This window comes from Doryrhamphus excisus, linkage group LG15 (genome assembly GCF_037039965.1).
Source record: "Doryrhamphus excisus strain RoL-2023G ecotype Guam linkage group LG15, RoL_Dexc_Guam_v1.1, whole genome shotgun sequence".
NCBI lineage: Eukaryota > Metazoa > Chordata > Actinopteri > Syngnathiformes > Syngnathidae > Doryrhamphus > Doryrhamphus excisus.
The window spans coordinates 16457501-16478693 of record NC_136371.1 but is presented as its reverse complement, the minus strand read 5'-3'; the positions used below and the strand labels follow the sequence as shown (position 1 = coordinate 16478693).

At 37.0% G+C, this 21193-nt stretch overlaps 1 protein-coding gene and 1 pseudogene across 3 annotated transcripts in view; one reads left to right on the top strand and one right to left on the bottom strand.

The window, feature by feature from the left end:
- The window catches only part of atp7b (ATPase copper transporting beta), a 205825-nt gene that overhangs the window by 7564 nt on the left and 177068 nt on the right, over nucleotides 1-21193 (top strand). The window contains exons 8-19 of one of the 2 annotated variants that reach the window (XM_078796706.1): nucleotides 1293-1384; nucleotides 1464-1591; nucleotides 2745-2899; nucleotides 4355-4489; nucleotides 4559-4753; nucleotides 4811-4993; nucleotides 5068-5386; nucleotides 5447-5589; nucleotides 6897-7100; nucleotides 7163-7280; nucleotides 7379-7481; nucleotides 8705-10013. In XM_078796706.1, the coding sequence (XP_078652832.1) occupies nucleotides 1293-1384; nucleotides 1464-1591; nucleotides 2745-2899; nucleotides 4355-4489; nucleotides 4559-4753; nucleotides 4811-4993; nucleotides 5068-5386; nucleotides 5447-5589; nucleotides 6897-7100; nucleotides 7163-7280; nucleotides 7379-7481; nucleotides 8705-8777 (1848 nt within the window). In that variant the 3' untranslated portion in view covers nucleotides 8778-10013. Of the gene's footprint in view, nucleotides 1-1292; nucleotides 1385-1463; nucleotides 1592-2744; nucleotides 2900-4354; nucleotides 4490-4558; nucleotides 4754-4810; nucleotides 4994-5067; nucleotides 5387-5446; nucleotides 5590-6896; nucleotides 7101-7162; nucleotides 7281-7378; nucleotides 7482-8704; nucleotides 10014-21193 lie in introns of those variants that run through there. The other variant, XM_078796707.1, reaches the window with a different exon arrangement.
- Nucleotides 16456-19695, bottom strand: LOC131104565 (leucine-rich repeat-containing protein 3 pseudogene; annotated as a pseudogene). Its single transcript, XR_013629846.1, has 2 exons — nucleotides 19560-19695; nucleotides 16456-17598 (listed from the first exon to the last, which is right to left on the bottom strand). The product of XR_013629846.1 is annotated as a leucine-rich repeat-containing protein 3 pseudogene (transcript).

The window sequence follows — 21193 nt, the reverse complement described above, 5'->3', positions numbered from 1 at the left end:
ACATGTGGGGACCAGCAAATGTGGGGACCAGTACATGTGAGGACCAGAACAATGGGGACCAGTACATGTGAGGACGAGAACATATGGGGACCGGTACATGTGGGGACCAGTACATATGGGGACCAGTACATGTGAGGACCAGAACGTATGGGGACCGGTACATGTGGGGACCAGTACATGTGGGGACCAGTACATGTGAGGACCAGAACATATGGTGACCAGTACATGTGAGGACCAGAACAATGGGGACCAGTACATGTGAGGACGAGAACATATGGGGACCGGTACATGTGGGGACCAGTACATATGGGGACCAGTACATGTGAGGACCAGAACGTATGGGGACCGGTACATGTGGGGACCAGTACATGTGGGGACCAGTACATGTGGGGACCAGTACATGTGGGGACCAGAACGTATGGGGACCAGAACATGTGGGGACCAGTACATGTGGGGACCAGTACATGTGAGGACCAGAACGTATGGGGACCGGTACATGTGGGGACCAGTACATGTGGGGACCAGTACATGTGGGGACCAGTACATATGGGGACCAGAACATGCTGGGACCAGAACATGCTGGGACCAGTACATGTGGGGACCAGTACATATAGGGGACCAGAACATATGGGGACCAGTACATGTGGGGACCAGAACATATGGGGACCAGTACATGTGGGGACCAGTACATATGGGAACCAGTACATATGGGGACCAGAACATATGGGGACCAGTACATATGGGGACCAGTACAGTCCACTCCTCACCTTCAATTTTAATCAATAAATTAAATTAAATTAAATTAAATTAAATTAAATTAAATTAAATTAAATTAAATTAATTTTTTTTTTTTTGCTAAATGTACTGCATGCAACACCATTTAAAATGAACTCTAAAAGTATCTCTGACCTAACTTTAAGTTGGTTGGTAAAATAATACATGATGATTTATGTGGTTTCACAGTCACAGGCGGCCCTCTGAGGGTAACCATGCAGTGTAACGGCCCCGGATTCGATTCCTCTCCAGAGCCTCACACACGCATTAAAGCCATTTCAAGTAGAAAATGTTGAAGTAGTCGCCATTAGTGAAAGATAATGTGAGATGATCCATGAACAGATGGAACGGGAGTCACATGTTGCAGTTTCACTTTGCCATCTGACAGCAACTACGGTGCATTCAAGGACCGTTGAACAACGTATGGAGATGTGTTCATATCAGGAAAAAAACAGTCAATTTTTGGAGGACAAAAAAAAAAGAATGCTGTTTATTGATGTTTTTTTCTTCATAATCAGAGTAAAACCTCGGCGGCGTTGGCCAAGCTGATGTCTCTGCAAGCCACGGATGCGACCGTGGTGACCTTGGGCCCCGGCCACTCCATCATCAGGTGAGACGTCATCATCATCGACATCACCAAAGTGGATAATCCGTGTCAAATTGTGATTGCACTCGGTCTCCGCCCCCAGCGAGGAGCAAGTGGTGGTGGAGCTGGTGCAGCGGGGCGACGTCGTGAAGGTGCCCCCGGGGGGGAAGTTCCCCGTTGACGGTAAAGTGATTGAGGGAAGCTCCATGGCGGACGAGTCTTTAATCACAGGTATTGTCTTGGTTTGATTCCCAATCTTGGATTTGAATGAAATATTTGCACTGTAAATTGGATTGAATAATAATAATAATAATAATAATAATAATAATAATAATAATAATAATAATAATAATAATAATAAATTTTATTTATATTGCACTTTACATTACGGAAATCTCAAAGTGCTACAAAGAAAGCATTAAAATGGTATCAAATGTGATCGATATCACATGGATCGTTTACATGTACTCAACAGCAGTTTAGTTCCAACTGTGAAAATTAAATAATAATAATAATTAAAAATAATTATAATCAAATACATTTGTAATTTTGGTGTAAAACAATCCTTTTTTGTGTTGGTGCAGTTGTTTAGATATTTGAACTGTCACAAAAGCAAAAAAAACTGCGTCCTTTTTTTTTTTAGTCGGGAGCTGATATTTCCCTGAAACTTACCTAAAGTGGTATAAATAAATTTGGGCACCCCTGGTAATTTTGAAGATTTTCTTTTCTAAATGTTCTAAATTGTTTGGGTCAGCAGTTTCAGGAAAATAAATATTTAAATAATTATTAAATATTATTATTGGTTATAAATTATTAAATACTATTATTAATAATAATAATATTAATTAATTTTCAAGATTTTCCTTTCTAAATGTTCTAAATTGTTTGGATCAGCCATTTCAGGTAAATAAATATTTAAATATTCGAACCCGAGAATCGAACCCAGGTCCCTCAAGTAGAAGTAGAATTTCGTATACGTATATACTATATACTATACTATATATATACTATATATATATATATACATGGAATATTTTCTTAATTACTGCATAGAAAACTGCTTATGACCTTCTAAATCTGCTTTTTTTTAGACATTATTAGAGCTCTCTATATATTAAATAACACCCCTATAGTCATTTTTCCACTTGTTGTGAATGTGTTCTGGTGCTAGTGGAGCTGAGTCGTCGGCGGGCAGGAAGTGATGTTGGGGGGTGACAGTTGAGTTTTAGCTTCTGGCGGCAGCGCTAGCCCGCGTTAGTCTGCATGCGTCTTCTGAATGCCTGGTATTCGTATGTTACTTCATTATGTATTTTATTATGTATAATTGGCTTAAATATTCATATTTTTGGTCTAAGAGGGTGTATTTCCTGCAAACTGTGGTCAGGTGAGCCAATGCCGGTCAGTAAGAAGGTGGGCAGCCTGGTGATTGCCGGCTCCATCAACGCTCACGGCGCTCTTCTCGTGGAGGCCACCCACGTCGGTGCTGACACGACTTTGTCACAAATAGTCCGACTGGTGGAAGAAGCCCAAACATCCAAGGTGAGCGAGTGTGATACATGCTAGGGGACCAGAACATATGGGGACCAATACATATGGGGACCAATACATATGGGGACCAGTACATATGGGGACCAGTACATATCGGGACCAGAACATGTGAGGACCAGTACATATGGGGACCAGTACATATGGGCACCAGTACATATGGGGACCAGAACATATGGGGACCAGTACATATGGGGACCAGAACATGTGGAGACCAGTACATGTGGGGACCAACAAATGTGGGGACCAGAACATACGGGACCAGCAAATGTGGGGACCAGAACATATGGGGACCAGTACATGTGAGGACCAGAACATATGGGGACCAGTACATATGGGGACCAGAACATGTGGAGACCAGTACATGTGGGGACCAACAAATGTGGGGACCAGAACATATGGGGACCAGAACATACGGGGACCAGAACATATGGGGACTAGAACATATGGGGACCAGTACATATGGGGACCAACAAATGTGGGGACCAGAACATACGGGGACCAGCAAATGTGGGGACCAGAACATATGGGGACCAGTACATGTGAGGACCAGAACATATGGGGACCAGAACATGTGTGGACCAGAACATATGGGGACCTTTATGCTCGTAATATGACAATTTTTACTCACAATATTACAAAATTATTCTTGTAAAATTGCAACTTTTTTTCTCACTAAATGCAACTTTTTTTTACTTTATTCTGCATTTTTCCCATGTCTGCTGTTGCCTTTTAAAATTAATTATTAATTATTTTAATTTTCCAAAATTTCATGTTGACTTTTTCCTAAATTATTATTTATTTATTATTTAATTATTAAATTATTACTTTATTCCCGTAATATTTTTATTCTTTATAAAACTTTATAAAAGAATAAATAGAAAATAAAAGAATATTTTTTTATTCTTATTAGAATTTTTATTCTAATAAAGTTTTATATTCTTTATAAAACTTTAGTATTCTTTTTTAAAATTTTTTTTTATTTTTTATTCTACTAACATGACAATGTTTCTCAAAATGCTCTGTTTTCCCGCCTCCGGGCACACCCATATAAGGACTTCTCACAAGGCTAACTGTGATGTCACAGTGAGACGGTGTTAGCAAAAAGTCTCTGAAACGGAGCGTTCGGAGCCATCCCAAACTTTTTTTCAGGGCTCACTTGAAAAGTGGAAAAAGGCTGCGCGGCAGTGGTTAGCGCGCAGACCTGTATTTGGGCTTGCAAACAAAAAACGCTTGTTCAATAGCTCCAACCAAGGGGCGTCCATGTTGTTACTGATGTCAACAAAGGTCGGTTATTTGCGTCCGTACCCAAACACATTACACATTATTTCTAGTCGTTATAGACTCGGACACGGCGCACCTTTTCCAATCGCGCCGAAAGACAGGAAGTGGTACGACGAACCTAGCATGAATGACTATGCTATCATTTTTTTTTTTTTGTCGTTGCAGGCTCCCATCCAGCAATTTGCCGACCGACTCAGCGGATACTTTGTCCCCTTCATCGTCTTGGTCTCCGTGGTAACGCTGGTGGCGTGGCTGGCAGTCGGATTTGTCAACTTTGACATCGTGAGGGAGAACTTCTCGGTAAGTACGCTACGCCGAGCGCCGTTGTCACGCACACGAACTGATACGGAGATGCTATCTTCCTCAAAGGGTTACAACGCCAACATTTCCAGGGCGGAAGTCATCGTCCGTTTTGCCTTCCAGGCGTCAATCACTGTCCTTTCCATTGCTTGCCCCTGTTCTCTGGGTCTGGCGACCCCGACTGCGGTCATGGTGGGCACCGGCGTCGGCGCTCAAAGCGGGATTCTCATCAAAGGAGGCGAGCCGCTGGAGATGGCGCATAAGGTAAAGCACTTCGCCGGTTCAAGCGGTCATGGTCATGTGACTTTGCTGTCCCGTCAGATCAACGTGGTGATGTTCGATAAAACCGGTACCATCACCAACGGTGCGCCGCGCGTCACGCGTGTTCTGGTGCTGTGGGAGATGGCTCGCATGTCTCTTAGAAAGATCCTAGCCGTGGTCGGAACGGCCGAAGCCAGCAGCGAACACCCGCTCGGCATCGCCGTCACCAAACACTGCAAAGAGGTGATTACGTACGTTCGAGCGCTGACGCCAAATTTTGCGCTTCCTTAAGAAATTCCGATGTTTTTCGCACGCAGGAGCTGAACGCGGATGTGCTGGGTTTCTGCCAGGACTTCCAAGCGGTCCCCGGCTGCGGGATCAGCTGCCGGGTTTCTAATGTGGAGCATCTTCTTCCGCAACAGAGTGAAGAGCGTTTCTTGTTGCCGGGGGCAACCACAGATGAGAGTAGTCTAGGTGATGCTGCCGTGCATCCAGGTGAGGTTTTATGTTACTCGGTCCTGATCGGGAACAGAGAGTGGATGAGAAGGAACGGTCATCACGTCGGAGCAGACGTGGATGCCGCCATGTCGAGCCACGAGGCGAAGGGGCAGACATCGATTCTGGTGGCGATAGATGGTGAGAAAGAAGATCACACGCGGATATTAGCGCCGCTCGGTAACACGGGGCTCTCCGCAGGCGTACTGTGCGCCATGATCGCCATTGCGGACACGGTGAAGGCGGAGTCAGCCTTGGCGGTGCACACGCTCGGCAGCATGGGCATTGACGTGGTCATGATAACGGGAGACAACAAACGCACGGCGAAAGCCATTGCCGCACAGGTGAATGAACTGGGTACATGACTGAGGGTTCAACTCCGGGTCCAACAGATTACAAATGAGTGCATCCCATAATCAGTTCCCAGTTCCACATGTCCAAAAGGACATATTTAATTTAATTTAATTTAATTTAATTTAATTTAATTTAATTTAATTTAATTTATTTTATTTTATTTTATTTTATTTTATTTTATTTTATTTTATTTTATTTTATTTTATTTTATTTTATTTTATTTTATTTTATTTTATTTTATTTTATTTTATTTTATTTTATTTTATTTTATTTTATTTTATCAATCAGTAATCAATACCTGTTACATTTGTTCACTTCCTGCTTTCCTAATATAATTGAAGTTTTTTTCCTTTTTTCATTTTATTTTATTTTATGAACTTTTATTTTATTTTATTGTATTTTATTTTATTTTATCAATCAGTAGCAATCAATAACTTACATTTGTTCACTTCCTGCTTTCCTAATATAAAGTTTATTTTATTTTATGAACTTTTATTTTATTTTATTGTATTTTATTTTATTTTATCAATCAGTAGCAATCAATAACTTACATTTGTTCACTTCCTGCTTTCCTAATATAAAGTTTATTTTATTTTATGAACTTTTATTTTATTGTGTTTTATTTTATTTTATTTTATCAATCAGTAGCAGTCAGTAACAGCTACATTTGTTCACTTCCTGCTTTCCTAATATAATTGAAGTTTTTTCCTTTATTTTATTTTATTTTATTTTATTTTATTTTATTTTATTTTATTTTATTTTATTTTATTTTATTTTATTGTTTTTTTTATTTTATTTTATCAATCGGTAGCAGTCAATAACAGCTACATTTGTTCACTTCCTGCTTTCCTAATATAATTGAAGTTTTTTTCCTTTATTTTATTTTATTTTATTTTTATTTATATTCATATTTATATATTATATAAGGTCTATATATAATATATTATATATATTTATATTTTGTTTTATTTTACGTCATTTTGTTTCATTTTATTTTATTTTATTTTATGAACTTTTATTTCATTAACTTTTATGAACTTTTATTTTATTGTATTTTATTTTATTTTATCAATCAGTAGCAATCAGTAACTGTTACATTTGTTCACTTCCTGCTTTCCTAATATAATTGAAGTTTTTTTTCTTTTTTTCATTTTTTATTTTATTTTATTTATTTATATATTTTTTATTTTATGAACTTTTATGAACTTTTATGAACTTTTATGAACTTTTATGAACTGGGTACATAACTGAGGGTTCAGCTCCGGGTCCAACAGGTCCAGGTGTGTGTCTGCCACAGGTGGGGATCAGGAAGGTGTTTTCAGAGGTTCTGCCCTCCCACAAGGTGGCCAAGGTCCAGGAGCTCCAGGAACAAGGCCTGCGTGTGGCCATGGTGGGGGACGGCGTCAACGACTCGCCTGCTCTCGCCCGTGCCGACGTCGGCATCGCCATCGGCACAGGCACCGACGTGGCCATCGAAGCGGCGGATATCGTTCTCATCAGAGTGGGCGGAGCCTCGTATTAACGATTGCCATTACGTGCACGACTTGACTGTTTGTTCTGCAGAACGACCTTCTGGACGTCGTCGCCAGCGTTGAGCTGTCCAAGAGGACGGTACGGAGGATACGCATCAACTTTGTCTTCGCTCTCATCTACAACCTTGTCGGAATTCCCATCGCTGCAGGTGAGCGCTTACATTATATGCTGCGACATGAAGTTCAAACCCCAAATGGTCCTGGAGTCCTGGAAGCCCCCCTGAACCTTCTGGTGTCCACTTTCTAGGCGTGTTCATGCCTGCTGGCCTGGTGCTGCAACCCTGGATGGGCTCCGCCGCAATGGCCGCCTCGTCCGTTTCTGTGGTTCTGTCGTCTTTGCTGCTCAGATTGTGAGTCAAAACGCTGGCTTAATTTTCATTTGAACATGCATCAGATTACACTTGAATGCATCACATAATCAGTTCACAGTTCCACATGTCCAAAAGGAGTAGGAAGAAGCAAAGCTTATTAAATCCTACCCCTCCATCTGGTACTTTTACAATCACTAACTCTTACATTTGTTCACTTCCTGCTTTCCTAATATAATTGATGTATTTTATTTTATTTTATTTTATTTTATTTTATTTTATCCTAATATAATTTAAGTTTTTTTTCTTTATTTTGTTTTATTTTATCCTGATATAATTTAAGTTTTTTTTCTTTATTTTATTTTATGAACTTTTATGAACTTTTATGAACTTTTATGAACTTTTATGAACTTTTATGAACTTTTATGAACTTTTATGAACTTTTATGAACTGGGTACATAACTGAGGGTTCAGCTCCAGGTCCAACAGGTGTGTCTGCCACAGGTGGGGATCAGGAAGGTGTTTCAAACAGTAACTGTTACATTTGTTCACTTCCTGCTTTCTCAATATAATAATATAAAATTTTTAATTTTTAATTTTTAATTTTTAATTTTTAATTTTTAATTTTTAATTTTTAATTTTTAATTTTTAATTTTTAATTTTTAATTTTTAATTTTTAATTTTTAATTTTTAATTTTTAATTTTCACTTGTTATTACTATTGTTATTGTTATAATTTATTTATTATTTTATTTTACTAAAATGCTATGCTAACGCTAACGTAGTCCTAGCATAGAAGTGTTTCAAATGTACTTCTTCCCTGAGATCATATTTCTCCTCTCTTGTAGAGAAGTATTGGATGACATTTTCTATGTCATCCAATGTTGTTCTTCTTGTTATCCTTACTGGCCTTTTTTTAGTACATGTAATGAGTGAAGATTTCTTTTATAGTTATTATCCCATATTTCCACACAATAAGTAAGATATGGTAGAACCAGAGAGCAATAAAGAGTGTGGAGTGATTTCTGATCGAGAACAAATTTTGCTTTGTTCAATACTGAAATATTTGTTCACTTCCTGCTTTCCTATAATATTTTTATTTTTATTTTTATTTTTATTTTTATTTTTATTTTTATTTTTATTTTTATTTTTATTTTTATTTTTATTTTTATTTTTATTTTTATTTTTATTTTTATTTTTATTTTTATTTTTATTTTGTTCAATACTGAAATATTTCTGTCCATATTTCTGTCCACATCCCTGCAGGTACAAGAAAACCTCCGTAGAGTTGTATGAGGTAAGAGCGAGAGGCATGATACGGAGCATCAGGTCCTCATAGATCAGGTCTGGAAGGTCACCAGCACAGTCCAGCTCCTTGGACTGGACTGGACTAGACTGGACTGGGAACAACACAACAACTGCATCTCCAGTCAGGATTCATGAGCAGGACCCTGCTGGATCTTTTTATACAATGGAGAACCTCAGCGAGTAGGAAGCATATAATATCTGTATATTCATGTAAATAAACACTTTTCATGTAAAACTATCTTGTACACAACACAATAGTATACATCAGAGTATACTTATGTATATGAAGTATACTTATACAATGAGTTAAAGGTGACATTAATGAAAAATACATATTATTTAAAAACAAAAAAATTCCAAAAATATATTATTTTAACCAAAAAATAAAAATATAATTTAACAAAAAACTACAAAAAAAAATCTGTAGTAATTTTATGAGAATAAAGTCAAAATATTGAAAGAAAAAAGTGGTATTCCAAGAACAAAAAATGAGCAGTTTTATGAGACTAACATAGTATTATGAGAAAAATGTGATTTTAGTAGCATAGAGTTGAAATGTTGTAATGAGTGAAATTAATATTTTAAATATTTTAGACATTATTTTAGACATTAAATTTTTTTTTTCAAAATATTAAAAGAAAAAAGTGGTATTCTAATATATAATTTAACAAAAAAACTACAAAAAAACAGCAGCAAAAACGTAAAAATCTGTAGTCATTTTATGAGAATAAAGTCAAAATATTGAAAGAAAAAAGTGGTGTTTTAAGAATAGTATACATCAGAGTATACTTATGTATTTGAAGTATACTTATATAATGAAGCCGAGTTAAAGGCTACATTAATGAAAAATACATATTATTTAAAAACAAAAAAAATTCCAAAAATATATTATTTTAACCAAAAAATAAAAATATAATTTAACAAAAAACTACAAAAAAACAGCAGCAAAAATCTGTAGTAATTTTATGAGAATAAAGTCAAAATATTGAAAGAAAAAAGTGGTATTCTAAGAACAAAAAATTTGCAGTTTTATGAGACTAACATAGTATTATGAGAAAAATGTGATTTTAGTAGCATAGAGTTGAAATGTTGTAATGAGTGAAATTAATATTTTAGACATTAAAAAAAAATCAAAATATTAAAAGAAAAAAGTGGTATTCTAAGAAGAAGAAAGTTGTCATTTTATGAGACTAATGTAGTACTATGAGAAAAAAGTAATCGGATTTTAGTAGCGTAGAGTTGAAACATTAATGAAAAATACATATTATTTACAAAAACAAAAAGATTCCAAAAATATATTATTTTAAGCAAAAAATAAAAATATAATTTAACAAAAAACAGCAGCAAAAATGTAAAAAAATCTGCAGTAATTTTATGTGAATAAAGTCAAAATATTGAAAGAAAAAAGTGGTGTTCTAAGAGTAGTATACATCAGAGTATACTTATGTATATGAAGTATACTTGAATAATGAGTTAAAGGTGACATTAATGAAAAATACATATTATTTAAAAACAAAAAAATTCCAAAAATATATTATTTTAACCAAAAAATAAAAATATAATTTAACAAAAAACTACAAAAAAATCTGTAGTAATTTTATGAGAATAAAGTCAAAATATTGAAAGAAAAAAGTGGTGTTTTAAGAATAGTATACATCAGAGTATACTTATGTATATGAAGTACACTTATATAATGAATAATGAGTTAAAGGTGACATTAATGAAAAATACATACTATTTAAAAACAAAAAAATTCCAAAAATATATTATTTTAACCAAAAATAAAAATATAATTTAACAAAAAAACTACAAAAAACAGCAGCAAAAATGTAAAAATCTGTAGCAATTTTATGAGAATAAAGTCAAAATATTGAAAGAATAAACTCATACTAACATAGTATTACATAGTATGAGTGAAATTAATATTTTAGACATAAAATTTTTTTTATTGTCTAAAATAAAAAAAATAGTATTCTAAGAAGAAGAAAGTTGTCATTTTATGAGACTAATGTAGTACTATGAGAAAAAAGTAATCGGATTTTAGTAGCGTAGAGTTGAAACATTAATAAAAAATACATATTATTTACAAAAAACAAAAAGATTTAAAAATATAAATAAATATATAAAAAATAAAAATATAATTTAACAAAAAACAGCAGCAAAAATGTAAAAATCTGTAGTAATTTTATGAGAATAAAGTCAAAATATTGAAAGAAAAAAGTGGTGTTTTAAGAATAGTATACATCAGAGTATACTTATGTATATGAAGTATACTTATATAATGAATTCCCCGCAGCAGCACTGTCCCGGAAAGACAAAAGAACCTGAACGTCTCATCTTCATGTTGGCGTCATTGTATTTATTTATTATTATTATTATTATTTTTGCAGGCAGACACATTTGTCAAGCTTGTGCTTTCTGTGCTTTTGCCTTTGAGGAGCCCACAAGGTCTTGTTAGCCGAAGAATACCAATGGAGAAACATCTAGTATGTCATACATGAGTCAGGCTTCCATCTAATTGGAGGGATTACGTTTGTGTTGACAGGAAGGACATTAAGGCCACGCTGTCCTTTACTCTTAAACCACACCTTGTTCCTCTCGGCAAACCAGGGGGCACATTCTGAAAATATCATTGAACAAAAACTAGAACAAAATGCAGTTTTATGAGAATTAAGTCAAAATATTGAAAGAAAAAAAAAACAATTATAGGAGAATAATGTAGTAATATGTGAAAATAGTGTGACTCGAATTCATTAGAAATGAAAATATTAATTAAAAATATAATAAGCAATATATAAGAAATATTAATGAAAAATAAAAATTTTAAAAATGTTGTAATGAGTGAAATTAATATTTTAGACATTAAAAAAATGTTGCAATCATTTTCAAAATATTACAAGAAAAAAGCGATATTAAGAAGAAAGTTGTCATTTTATGAGACTAATGTAGTGCTATGAGAAAAGAGGATTTTAGTAGCATAGAGTTGAAACATTAATGAAAAATACATATTATTTAAAAACAAAAAAAATCCAAAAATATATTATTTAACCAAAAAATAAAACAATACAAATATAACAGCAAAAAAAGTAAAAATCTGCAGTAATTTTATGAGAATAAAGTCAAAATATTGAAGAGTATTATGAGAAAAATGTGATTTTAGTGTTGAAATGTTGTAATGAGTGAAATTAATATTTTAGACATAAAAAACAATTTTCAAAATATTAAAATAAAAAAGCTGTATTCTAAGAAGAAGAAAGTTGTCATTTTATGAGACTAATGTAGTACTATGAGAAAAAAGTAATCAGATTTTAATAGCATAGAGTTGAAACATTAATGAAAAATACATATTATTTAAAAACAAAAAGATTCCAAAAATATATTATTTATAAATACCTCATACCAATATGAGACCAATATTGTTCAAATATGAATAAAAAATATTTTATTTTATTTTATTTTAATAAAGTCAAAATATTCATTAATTCATTCACCAATTATAGGGCACATATTAAAAGTAAGAAATTCACAATTTTACAAGAATAATGTCATACCAATATGAGGCCAATATTGTTCAAATATGAATAAAAAATACAGTAAATACAAAATAATAATTTTATAAAGTCATAATTGTGTGAAGAAAAAAAATACAAAATAGAAAATAAAGTAAAAATATTAAGAGGAAAAAAGTCACAATGGAAAAATAAGTTGTGAAACAAGTAATAATGTCACAGCAATAAAATGAAAATATTACAGGAAGAAATTCATAATTATGAGAAGAAAATTGAAATATTTGGGGGGGAAATATTTTTATTTTACAACAATAAAGTCAAAATATTAAGAATAAGAAAATCACAATTTTACAAGAATAATGTCATACCAATAAGAGGCCAATTGTGTTCAAATATGAATGAAAAAATACAGTAAATACAAAATAATAAATTCATGAAGTCATAATTGTGCAAAATAAAATACAAAATAGAAAATAAAGTCAAAATATTATGAAGAAAAAAGTCACAATGGAAACAAGTGAAAAAAGTAATAATGTCACAGCAATAAAATAAAAATATTACAGGAAGAAAGTCATAATTATGAGAAGAAATTTGAAATATTTGGGGGGAAAACCTGTTATTTTACAACAATAAAGTCAAAATATTAAGAGTAAGAAATTCACAATTTTACTAGAATAATGTCATATCAATATGAGGCCAATATGTTCAAATATGAATAAAAAATACAGTAAATACAAAATAATAATTTTATAAAGTCATAATTGTGTGAAAAAAAAAATACAAAATAGAAAATAAAGTAAAAATATTAAGAGGAAAAAAGTCACAATGGAAAAATAAGTTGTGAAACAAGTAATAATGTCACAGCAATAAAATGAAAATATTACAGGAAGAAATTCATAATTATGAGAAGAAAATTGAAATATTTGGGGGGGATTTTTTTTATTTTACAACAATAAAGTCAAAATATTAAGGGGAAAAAATTCACAATTTTACAAGAACAACATCATACCAATATGAGGCCAATATTGTTCAAATATGAATAAAAAATATTTTATTTTTACAACAATAAAGTCAAAATATTCATTTATTCATTCACCAATTACAGGGCACATATTAAATATTCAAATATGCATAAAAATATACAGTAAATACAAAATAATAAATTTATAAAGTCATAACTGTGCGAAGAAAAAAAATACAAAATAGAAAATAAAGTCAAAATATTAAGAGGAAAAAAGTCACAATGGAAAAAGTAATAATGTAATAAATAAAATATATTATATATATAATATATATTGTATATTTTATAATAAAATAAAAATATTGCAGGAAGAATTATGAGAAGAAAAATTAAATATTTTTTGGGAAAAAACCCTGTTATTTTACAACAATAAAGTCAAAATATTATGAAAAAAATCTGCATTATATAAAAAAACTAAATAATGTAATAAAGTTAAATTTTTGGAAGTTGGTGTCAAAGTCTAAATATGATATGAATAAAATCACATTAATAGGATTTTAAAAATACATCAAAATGGGACTGATACTAAGACGACATGTTCATATACAAAATATCCAACTGCCCTAAATATTATATTTACACAAAGGACTCGCTAGCTGAAGCCAAGAAAAGCTGCCATATTTTTTTTCATTTTTTTTTTCATATTTTTATCTGCCAAGAGTGGCAGGAAGACGAGATTAATCGCATTTTACAGCAGCCCGAGGATTCAAACTCGGACAGGATGCGGCTGTTTTGAACGTCCCCCTGCACGCTAATACTGTCTATCTACTGTACGGAAGCTGCGTGTTGCCAACGGAAACGCTGCATCAGCGTTTTGATAAATGACCTCCCCCGCAGACGCTGATTGTGCGTTGAGGACACCGGACAGTAGAGTACAGTAAAGTACAGTAAAGTACAGTAGAGTACAGTAAAGGCTACTTCAGAGGCCACTGCGGAATTGAGTCTTAAATTATTCACGCTGGATTGAGTGTTCTCACTTTGTACAAACACAATGACCTCACTCTCACTCTGTAGTACTTAGTAGTACTTAGTAGTACTTAGTAGTAGTATTTGATTTGTGTACATTAACATCCGTCATGTATGTGAATATGTGCTCGGAATTCTTGTAATATTTAGACTTTGGATTTTTTTTCTGTAACAATACAATTGGATTCTCCAGGAAATACATGGACTGGTGGCCAGCCAATCACAGGGCACATATAGACAAACAACCATTCACACTCACATTCATACCTATGGACAATTTGGAGTCGCTAATTAACCTAGCATGTTTTTGGAATGTGGGAGGAAACCGGAGTACCCGGAGAAAACCCACAAAGAACATACAGCGATGACCAAGAGAGGAATCGAACTCGGGTCTCATGGCTGTGTGGCCTGCACGCTAACCACTCGACCGCTGTGCAGCCGCCATAAGTCAGTAAGTGGACAATTTGGAGTCTTGCACGGGGAGAACATGTAAACTCCACACAGAGATGACCGAGGGTGGAATCGAACCCTGTGAGGTCTGCACGCTAACCACTCGACCACCGTGCAGCCAGACATCAATTCATTCATTTTCTACCGCTTTTCCTCACGAGGGTTGCGGGGGTGCTGGAGCCTATCCCAGCTGTCTTCAGGCGAGAGGCGGGGTCCACCCTGGACTGGTGGCCAGCCAATCACAGGGCACATATAGACAAACAACCATTCACACTCACATTCATACCTATGGACAATTTGGAGTCGCTAATTAACCTAGCATGTTTTTGGAATGTGGGAGGAAACCGGAGTACCCGGAGAAAACCCACAAAGAACATACAGCGATGACCAAGAGAGGAATCGAACTCGGGTCTCATGGCTGTGTGGCCTGCACGCTAACCACTCGACCGCTGTGCAGCCGCCATAAGTCAGTAAGTGGACAATTTGGAGTCTTGCACGGGGAGAACATGTAAACTCCACACAGAGATGACCGAGGGTGGAATCGAACCCTGTGAGGTCTGCACGCTAACCACTCGACCACCGTGCAGCCAGACATCAATTCATTCATTTTCTACCGCTTTTTCCTCACGAGGGTTGCGGGGGTGCTGGAGCCTATCCCAGCTGTCTTGGGGCGAGAGGCGGGGTACACCCTGGACTGATGGCCAGCCAATCACAGGGCACATATAGACAAACAACCATTCACACTCACATTCATACCTATGGACAATTTGGAGTCGCTAATTAACCTAGCATGTTTTTGGAATGTGGGAGGAAACCGGAGTACCCGCAGAAAACCCGGGAGAACATGCAAACTCTGAGAGGGGAATCGAACTCGGGACTCCTAGCTGTGTGGCCTAACCACTCAACCGCCGTGCAGCCACCATAAGTCAGTAAGTGGACAATTTGGAGTCGAGCATGTCGCAAACTCCACACAGAGATGGTGGAATTGAACCCAGGTTTCCGAGCTGTGAGCCCTGCGTGCTAAGTGGAATTTGTCTGACCTCTGTGGTTCCGTTGGAAGGGAATAGACAGAACATCAACATTTTTCCTTCCAATTAATTATTAATTTTCTACCGCTTTTCCTCACGAGGGTCGCGGGGGTTGCTGGAGCCTATCCCAGCTGTCTTGGGGTGAGAGGCGGGGTACACCCTGTACCCTGGTGGCCAGCCAATCACAGGGCACATATAGACAAACAACCATTCACACTCACATTCATACCTATGGACAATTTGGAGTCACAAACTCAAAATACAGAGATGGTGGAATTGAACCCTGTTTTCCGAGCAGTGAGCCCTGCACACTAACCACTCGTACACCATGCAGCCAGACATTAATTCAGAATTTATCTCCTTTCTGTTTTGTTAGCTTGACTTGATACAAACAAAGTCTGACCTCTGTGGTTCCGTTTGAAGGGAATTGACAGAACGTCAACATTTTTCCTTCCAATTAATTATTCATTTTCTCCCGCTTTTCCTCACCAGGGTCGCGGGGGGTGGACTGGTGGCCAGCCAATCACAGGGCACATATAGACAAACAACCATTCACACTCACATTCATACCTATGGACAATTTGGAGTCACAAACTCAAAATACAGAGATGGTGGAATTGAACCCTGGTTTCTGAGCTGTGAGCCTTGCATGCTAACCACTCCTGCACCATGCAGCCAGACATCAATTCAGAAAGTGGAATTTATCTCCTTTCTGTTTTATTAGCTTGACTTGATACAAAACAAAGTCTGACCTCTGTGGTTCCGTTTGAAGGGAATTGACAGAACGTCAACATTTTTCCTTCCAATTAATTATTGTTTTTGCTTTTTTACCGCAACTTATGACACATTGTGCAAAATGATATCTCAGAGCAGGACTTGGAAGCCACAAATGTGTTCCTCGCTTGCTCTTCATCTTTATGCATGAATGCCCTCTCATGGATGTTCAATTCCGCATCTTCTAGAAGACACTGCTAGCCGTATCGTAGTCCTTGCTGATACGGGAGCTGCTGGGCAGGGACTTGAGGTACTCCATGTGCCTCCTGGCGTCCTCCTGGTTGTGCCGGATGTAGTAGATGATGTAAGCGGTCACCATGGAGAACCAGCAGAACATCGCTACAAACATCGCTACGTCCGTTGTCTTCTGGTGAAAGTTACAAAAGTTGATACCCGAATCCAGGACCTGGATCACCGGCTGCCCGATGTACTCCTCCTGAACGGACGTGAAGCAGATCACGTCATTGACCGTCTCGGGGTCGAGTCTCAGGTCCCTTAGGACCTCCTGTAAGGAGCACTCGCAGTGCCAGGGGTTGTTGGACAAGCGAACTCGGGCGTGGAGCTTGGAGAACGTTTCCTTGGGTAAACTACTGAGGTGATTATTTGAAAGATCCAAAGTCCTTAAACGATCAGAAATTCCTTGGAATGCTCCCGCTTCCAAGTTTTCGATGACGTTGTGGGATAAATCGAGCTCCCTGAGACGGTGGAGGTCAGTGAAGGCCTCTTTTGGGACGTGTCGGATGCGGTTGTATGAAAGCAGGAGCACCGCTGTGTCTTTGGGTAAATTTGAAGGAATCTCCTCCAGGTTACGTGAGGTACACTGCACCACCGCGCCATTCCGGTCGGCGCAATGGCAGCTTTTCGGGCACGCGTGTGCGACGCCCATTACGGTTGATATCAACCATAAAGTTCCTAAGAAGAACAACAAAGTACAGTACGAAGATCTAATGCTTGACTTCGGAGAAGCTCCCATTAGTCCGGGACTTTTATCCTCTTCATCAATGACCCCGAAACCTGAACCCCGTATCTCTAAAAGATTCCATCCCCAAGTGGGGACACGTCAGAGTGGAGTTGTCCTGGTCCATCCTTGTCATGGAACGCTGACTGGAAAAGAAACGAAGATCAAAATGATGTCACTAAACTTGAAAGCCATTTCGCAGTCCAAAGGGGGTCGGGTGTCCTTCACCGAAGACCACCAGACTGGTTAGTATGTATAGAATTGATATGATTAACAATGACATGAATACACGGAGTCTGAAGGTCAAATGGAACATCATCCATCAGCAGGAAGACACAAAGACGCCGTTTAGATGTCAACACCAACTACAGAAGATAAGATCAGTTTCTGGACCACCTGTTCCACCTTCGAGCTACCGCTGAATTTTTATAAATTATATACAATAAAACTCCACACAGAGATGGCCGAAGCTGGAATCGAACTTAGGTCTCCTAGCTGTGAGACCTGTGTGCAACCCACTTGAACACCGCGCAGCCCCTTTTTAAACCATTCATTCATTTTCTACGGCTTTGTGAGGGTGCTGGAGCGAGAGGTGGGGTACACCCTGGACTGGTGGCCAGCCAATCACAGGGCACATATAGACAAACAACCATTCACACTCACATTCATACCTATGGACAATTTGGAGTCGCTAATTAACCTAGCATGTTTTTGGAATGTGGGAGGAAACCGGAGTACCCGGAGAAAACCCACGGGGAAAACATGCAAACTCCACACAGAAATGGCCAAGGTGGAATCGAACTCGGGTCACCTAGCTGTGAGGCCTGTGTGGTAACCACTCGTCCACTAGCATTCATTCATTCATTTTCTAGCGCTTATCCTCACAAGGGTCGCAGAGGGTGCTGGAGCCTATCCCAGCTGTCTTCAGGCGAGTGGCGGACTACACCCTGGACTGGTGGCCAGCCAATCACAGGGCACATATAGACAAACAACCATTCACACTCACATTCATACCTATGGAGTTGCTAATTAGCCTAGCATGTTTTTGGAATGTGGGAGGAAACCGGAGTACCCGGAAAAAAACCCACGCATGCACGGGGAGAACATGCAAACTCCATACAAAGATGACTAAGGGTGGAATCGAACTTGGGTCTCCTAGCTGTGTGGCCTGTGCGCTAACCACTCATCCACCGTGCAGCCACCATAAGTCAGTAAGTGGACAATTTGGAGTCTAGCACAGAGATGACCGAGGGTGGAATTGAACTTGGGTCTTATAGCTGTGTGGCCTGTGCGCTAACCACTCAACCACCGTGCAGTCACCATAAGTCAATAAATGGACAATTTGGAGTCTAGCATGTTTTTGGAATGTGGAAGGAAACCGGAGTCCCCGGAAAAAAACCCACGCATGCACGGGGAGAACATGCAGACTCCATACAAAGATGACTAAGGGTGGAATCGAACTTGGGTCTCCTAGCTGTGTGGCCTGTGCGCTAACCACTCATCCACCGTGCAGCCACCATAAGTCAGTAAGTGGACAATTTGGAGTCTAGCACAGAGATGACCGAGGGTGGAATTGAACTTGGGTCTTATAGCTGTGTGGCCTGTGCGCTAACCACTCAACCACCGTACAGCCACCATAAGTCAGTAAGTGGACAATTTGGAGTCTAGCACAGAGATGACCGAGGGTGGAATTGAACTTGGGTCTTATAGCTGTGTGGCCGGCGCACTAACCACTAGTCCACCGTGCAGTCACCATAAGTCAGTAATAACTTAAATATATAAACATGTGATAATACGGGTTAAATGTACAGCATATGTGTACCACAAAAACAAGTTTATGCTTCACCGATAATGTTTCTTCCTGATTTGGCACTTTGTTTGGCGGTCCTTGAATGCACCGCAGAAAAAGAGAAGAGCATCTACGAGTGAGCTGTCTGTCAATCACGTATCAATTACTTTTTGTCCGTTTGCTGGTTGTCCTGGAAGGTAACCCACGTAAGTAAATATAATAACAATTTTATGACAAATACATAAAAGTTATTATGCCAGAAGGGAAACAAAACTCTAGTGAATCGTTCAAGAACATTTCCCAGATCAGGAGTCATACCTTCTCGTCCGTGTCCGGTCTGGGTCCCCTCATAGGAGGCGTGTTGAAGACGTCCAAGGATGAGCGTGGTACATCCAGTGCTCGTCTCCTCCCGAAGCGGAACGACACAAAGCAGGAGCAGCTGCCAAGATCCAAGTGTTCGGTCTGAGTTTGCTGGCTGCTCTCGATGCGGCTCGGAGGCAGAGTGTGTGTGTGTGTGTGTGTGTGTGTGTGTGTGTGTGTGTACTCTTGTCCTACTATCTCTCCTTCTCTGACATCCTCTCATAGACTACACTGTAAGACCTTATGATTTAGCATATACAGTAAAGGATATGGCTGTTATTATCATATTTTCTGGACTATAAGTCGCACAAGGCCAAAAATGCATAATTAGGTAGAAAAAAACATACATAAGTCACTCCAGAGTATGAGTCGCGCAAGGCCAAAAATGCATAATTAGGTAGAAAAAAACATACATAAGTCGCTCCGGAGTATAAGTTGCGCAAGGCCAAAAATGCATAATTAGGTAGAAAAAAACATACATAAGTCACTCCAGAGTATAAGTCGCACAAGGCCAAAGATGCATAATTTTGGTAGAAAAAAACATACATAAGTCGCTCCGGGGTATAAGTTGCGCAAGGCCAAAAATGCATAATTAGGTAGAAAAAAACATACATAAGTCGCGCAAGGCCAAAAATGTATAATTAGGTAGAAAAAAACATACATAAGTCGCTCCGGAGTATAAGTCGCACAAGGCCAAAAATGCATAATTAGGTAGAAAAAAACATACATAAGTCGCTCCAGAGTATAAGTTGCGCAAGGCCGAAAATGTATAATTAAGTAAAAAAAAACATACATAAGTCACTCCGGAGTACAAGTCGCCAAAAATGCATAATTAGGTAGAAAAAAAACATACATAAGTCGCTCCGGAGTGTAAGTCGCGCAAGGCCAAAAATGCATAATTAGGTAGAAAAAAAACATACATAAGTCACTCCGGAGTATAAGTCGCACAAGGCCAAAAATGCACAATTAGGTAGAAAAAAACATACATAAGTCGCTCCGGAATATAAGTCGCACAAGGCCAAAAATGTATAATTAGGAAGAAAAAAACATACATAAGTCGCTCCGGAGTATAAGTCGCACAAGTCGCACAAGTCCAAAAATGTATAATTAGGTAGAAAAAAACATACATAAGTCTGCATAATTAGGTGGAAAAAAACATACATAAGTCGCTCCGGAGTATAAGTTACAGGAACAGCCAACCTATGAAAAAAAGTGTGACTTATAGTCTGGAAAATACTAAAATTAATTAAAAATGTCAATTAATTAAAAATTAAAAATTAAAAATTAAAAATTAAAAATTAAAAATTAAAAATTAAAAATTAAAAATTAAAAATTAAAAATTAAAAATTAAAAATTAAAAATTAAAAATTAAAAATTAAAAATTAAAAATTAAAAATTAAAAATTAAAAATTAAAAATTAAAAATTAAAAATAATACAATGCAGTAAAAAATACTTAAATTATATTGGGAAAGCAGGAAGTGAACAAATGTAACAGTTACTGATTGTAAAAGTACCAGATGGAGGGGTAGGATTTAATAAGCTTTGCTTCTTCCTACTCCTTTTGGACATGTGGAACTGGGAACTGATTATG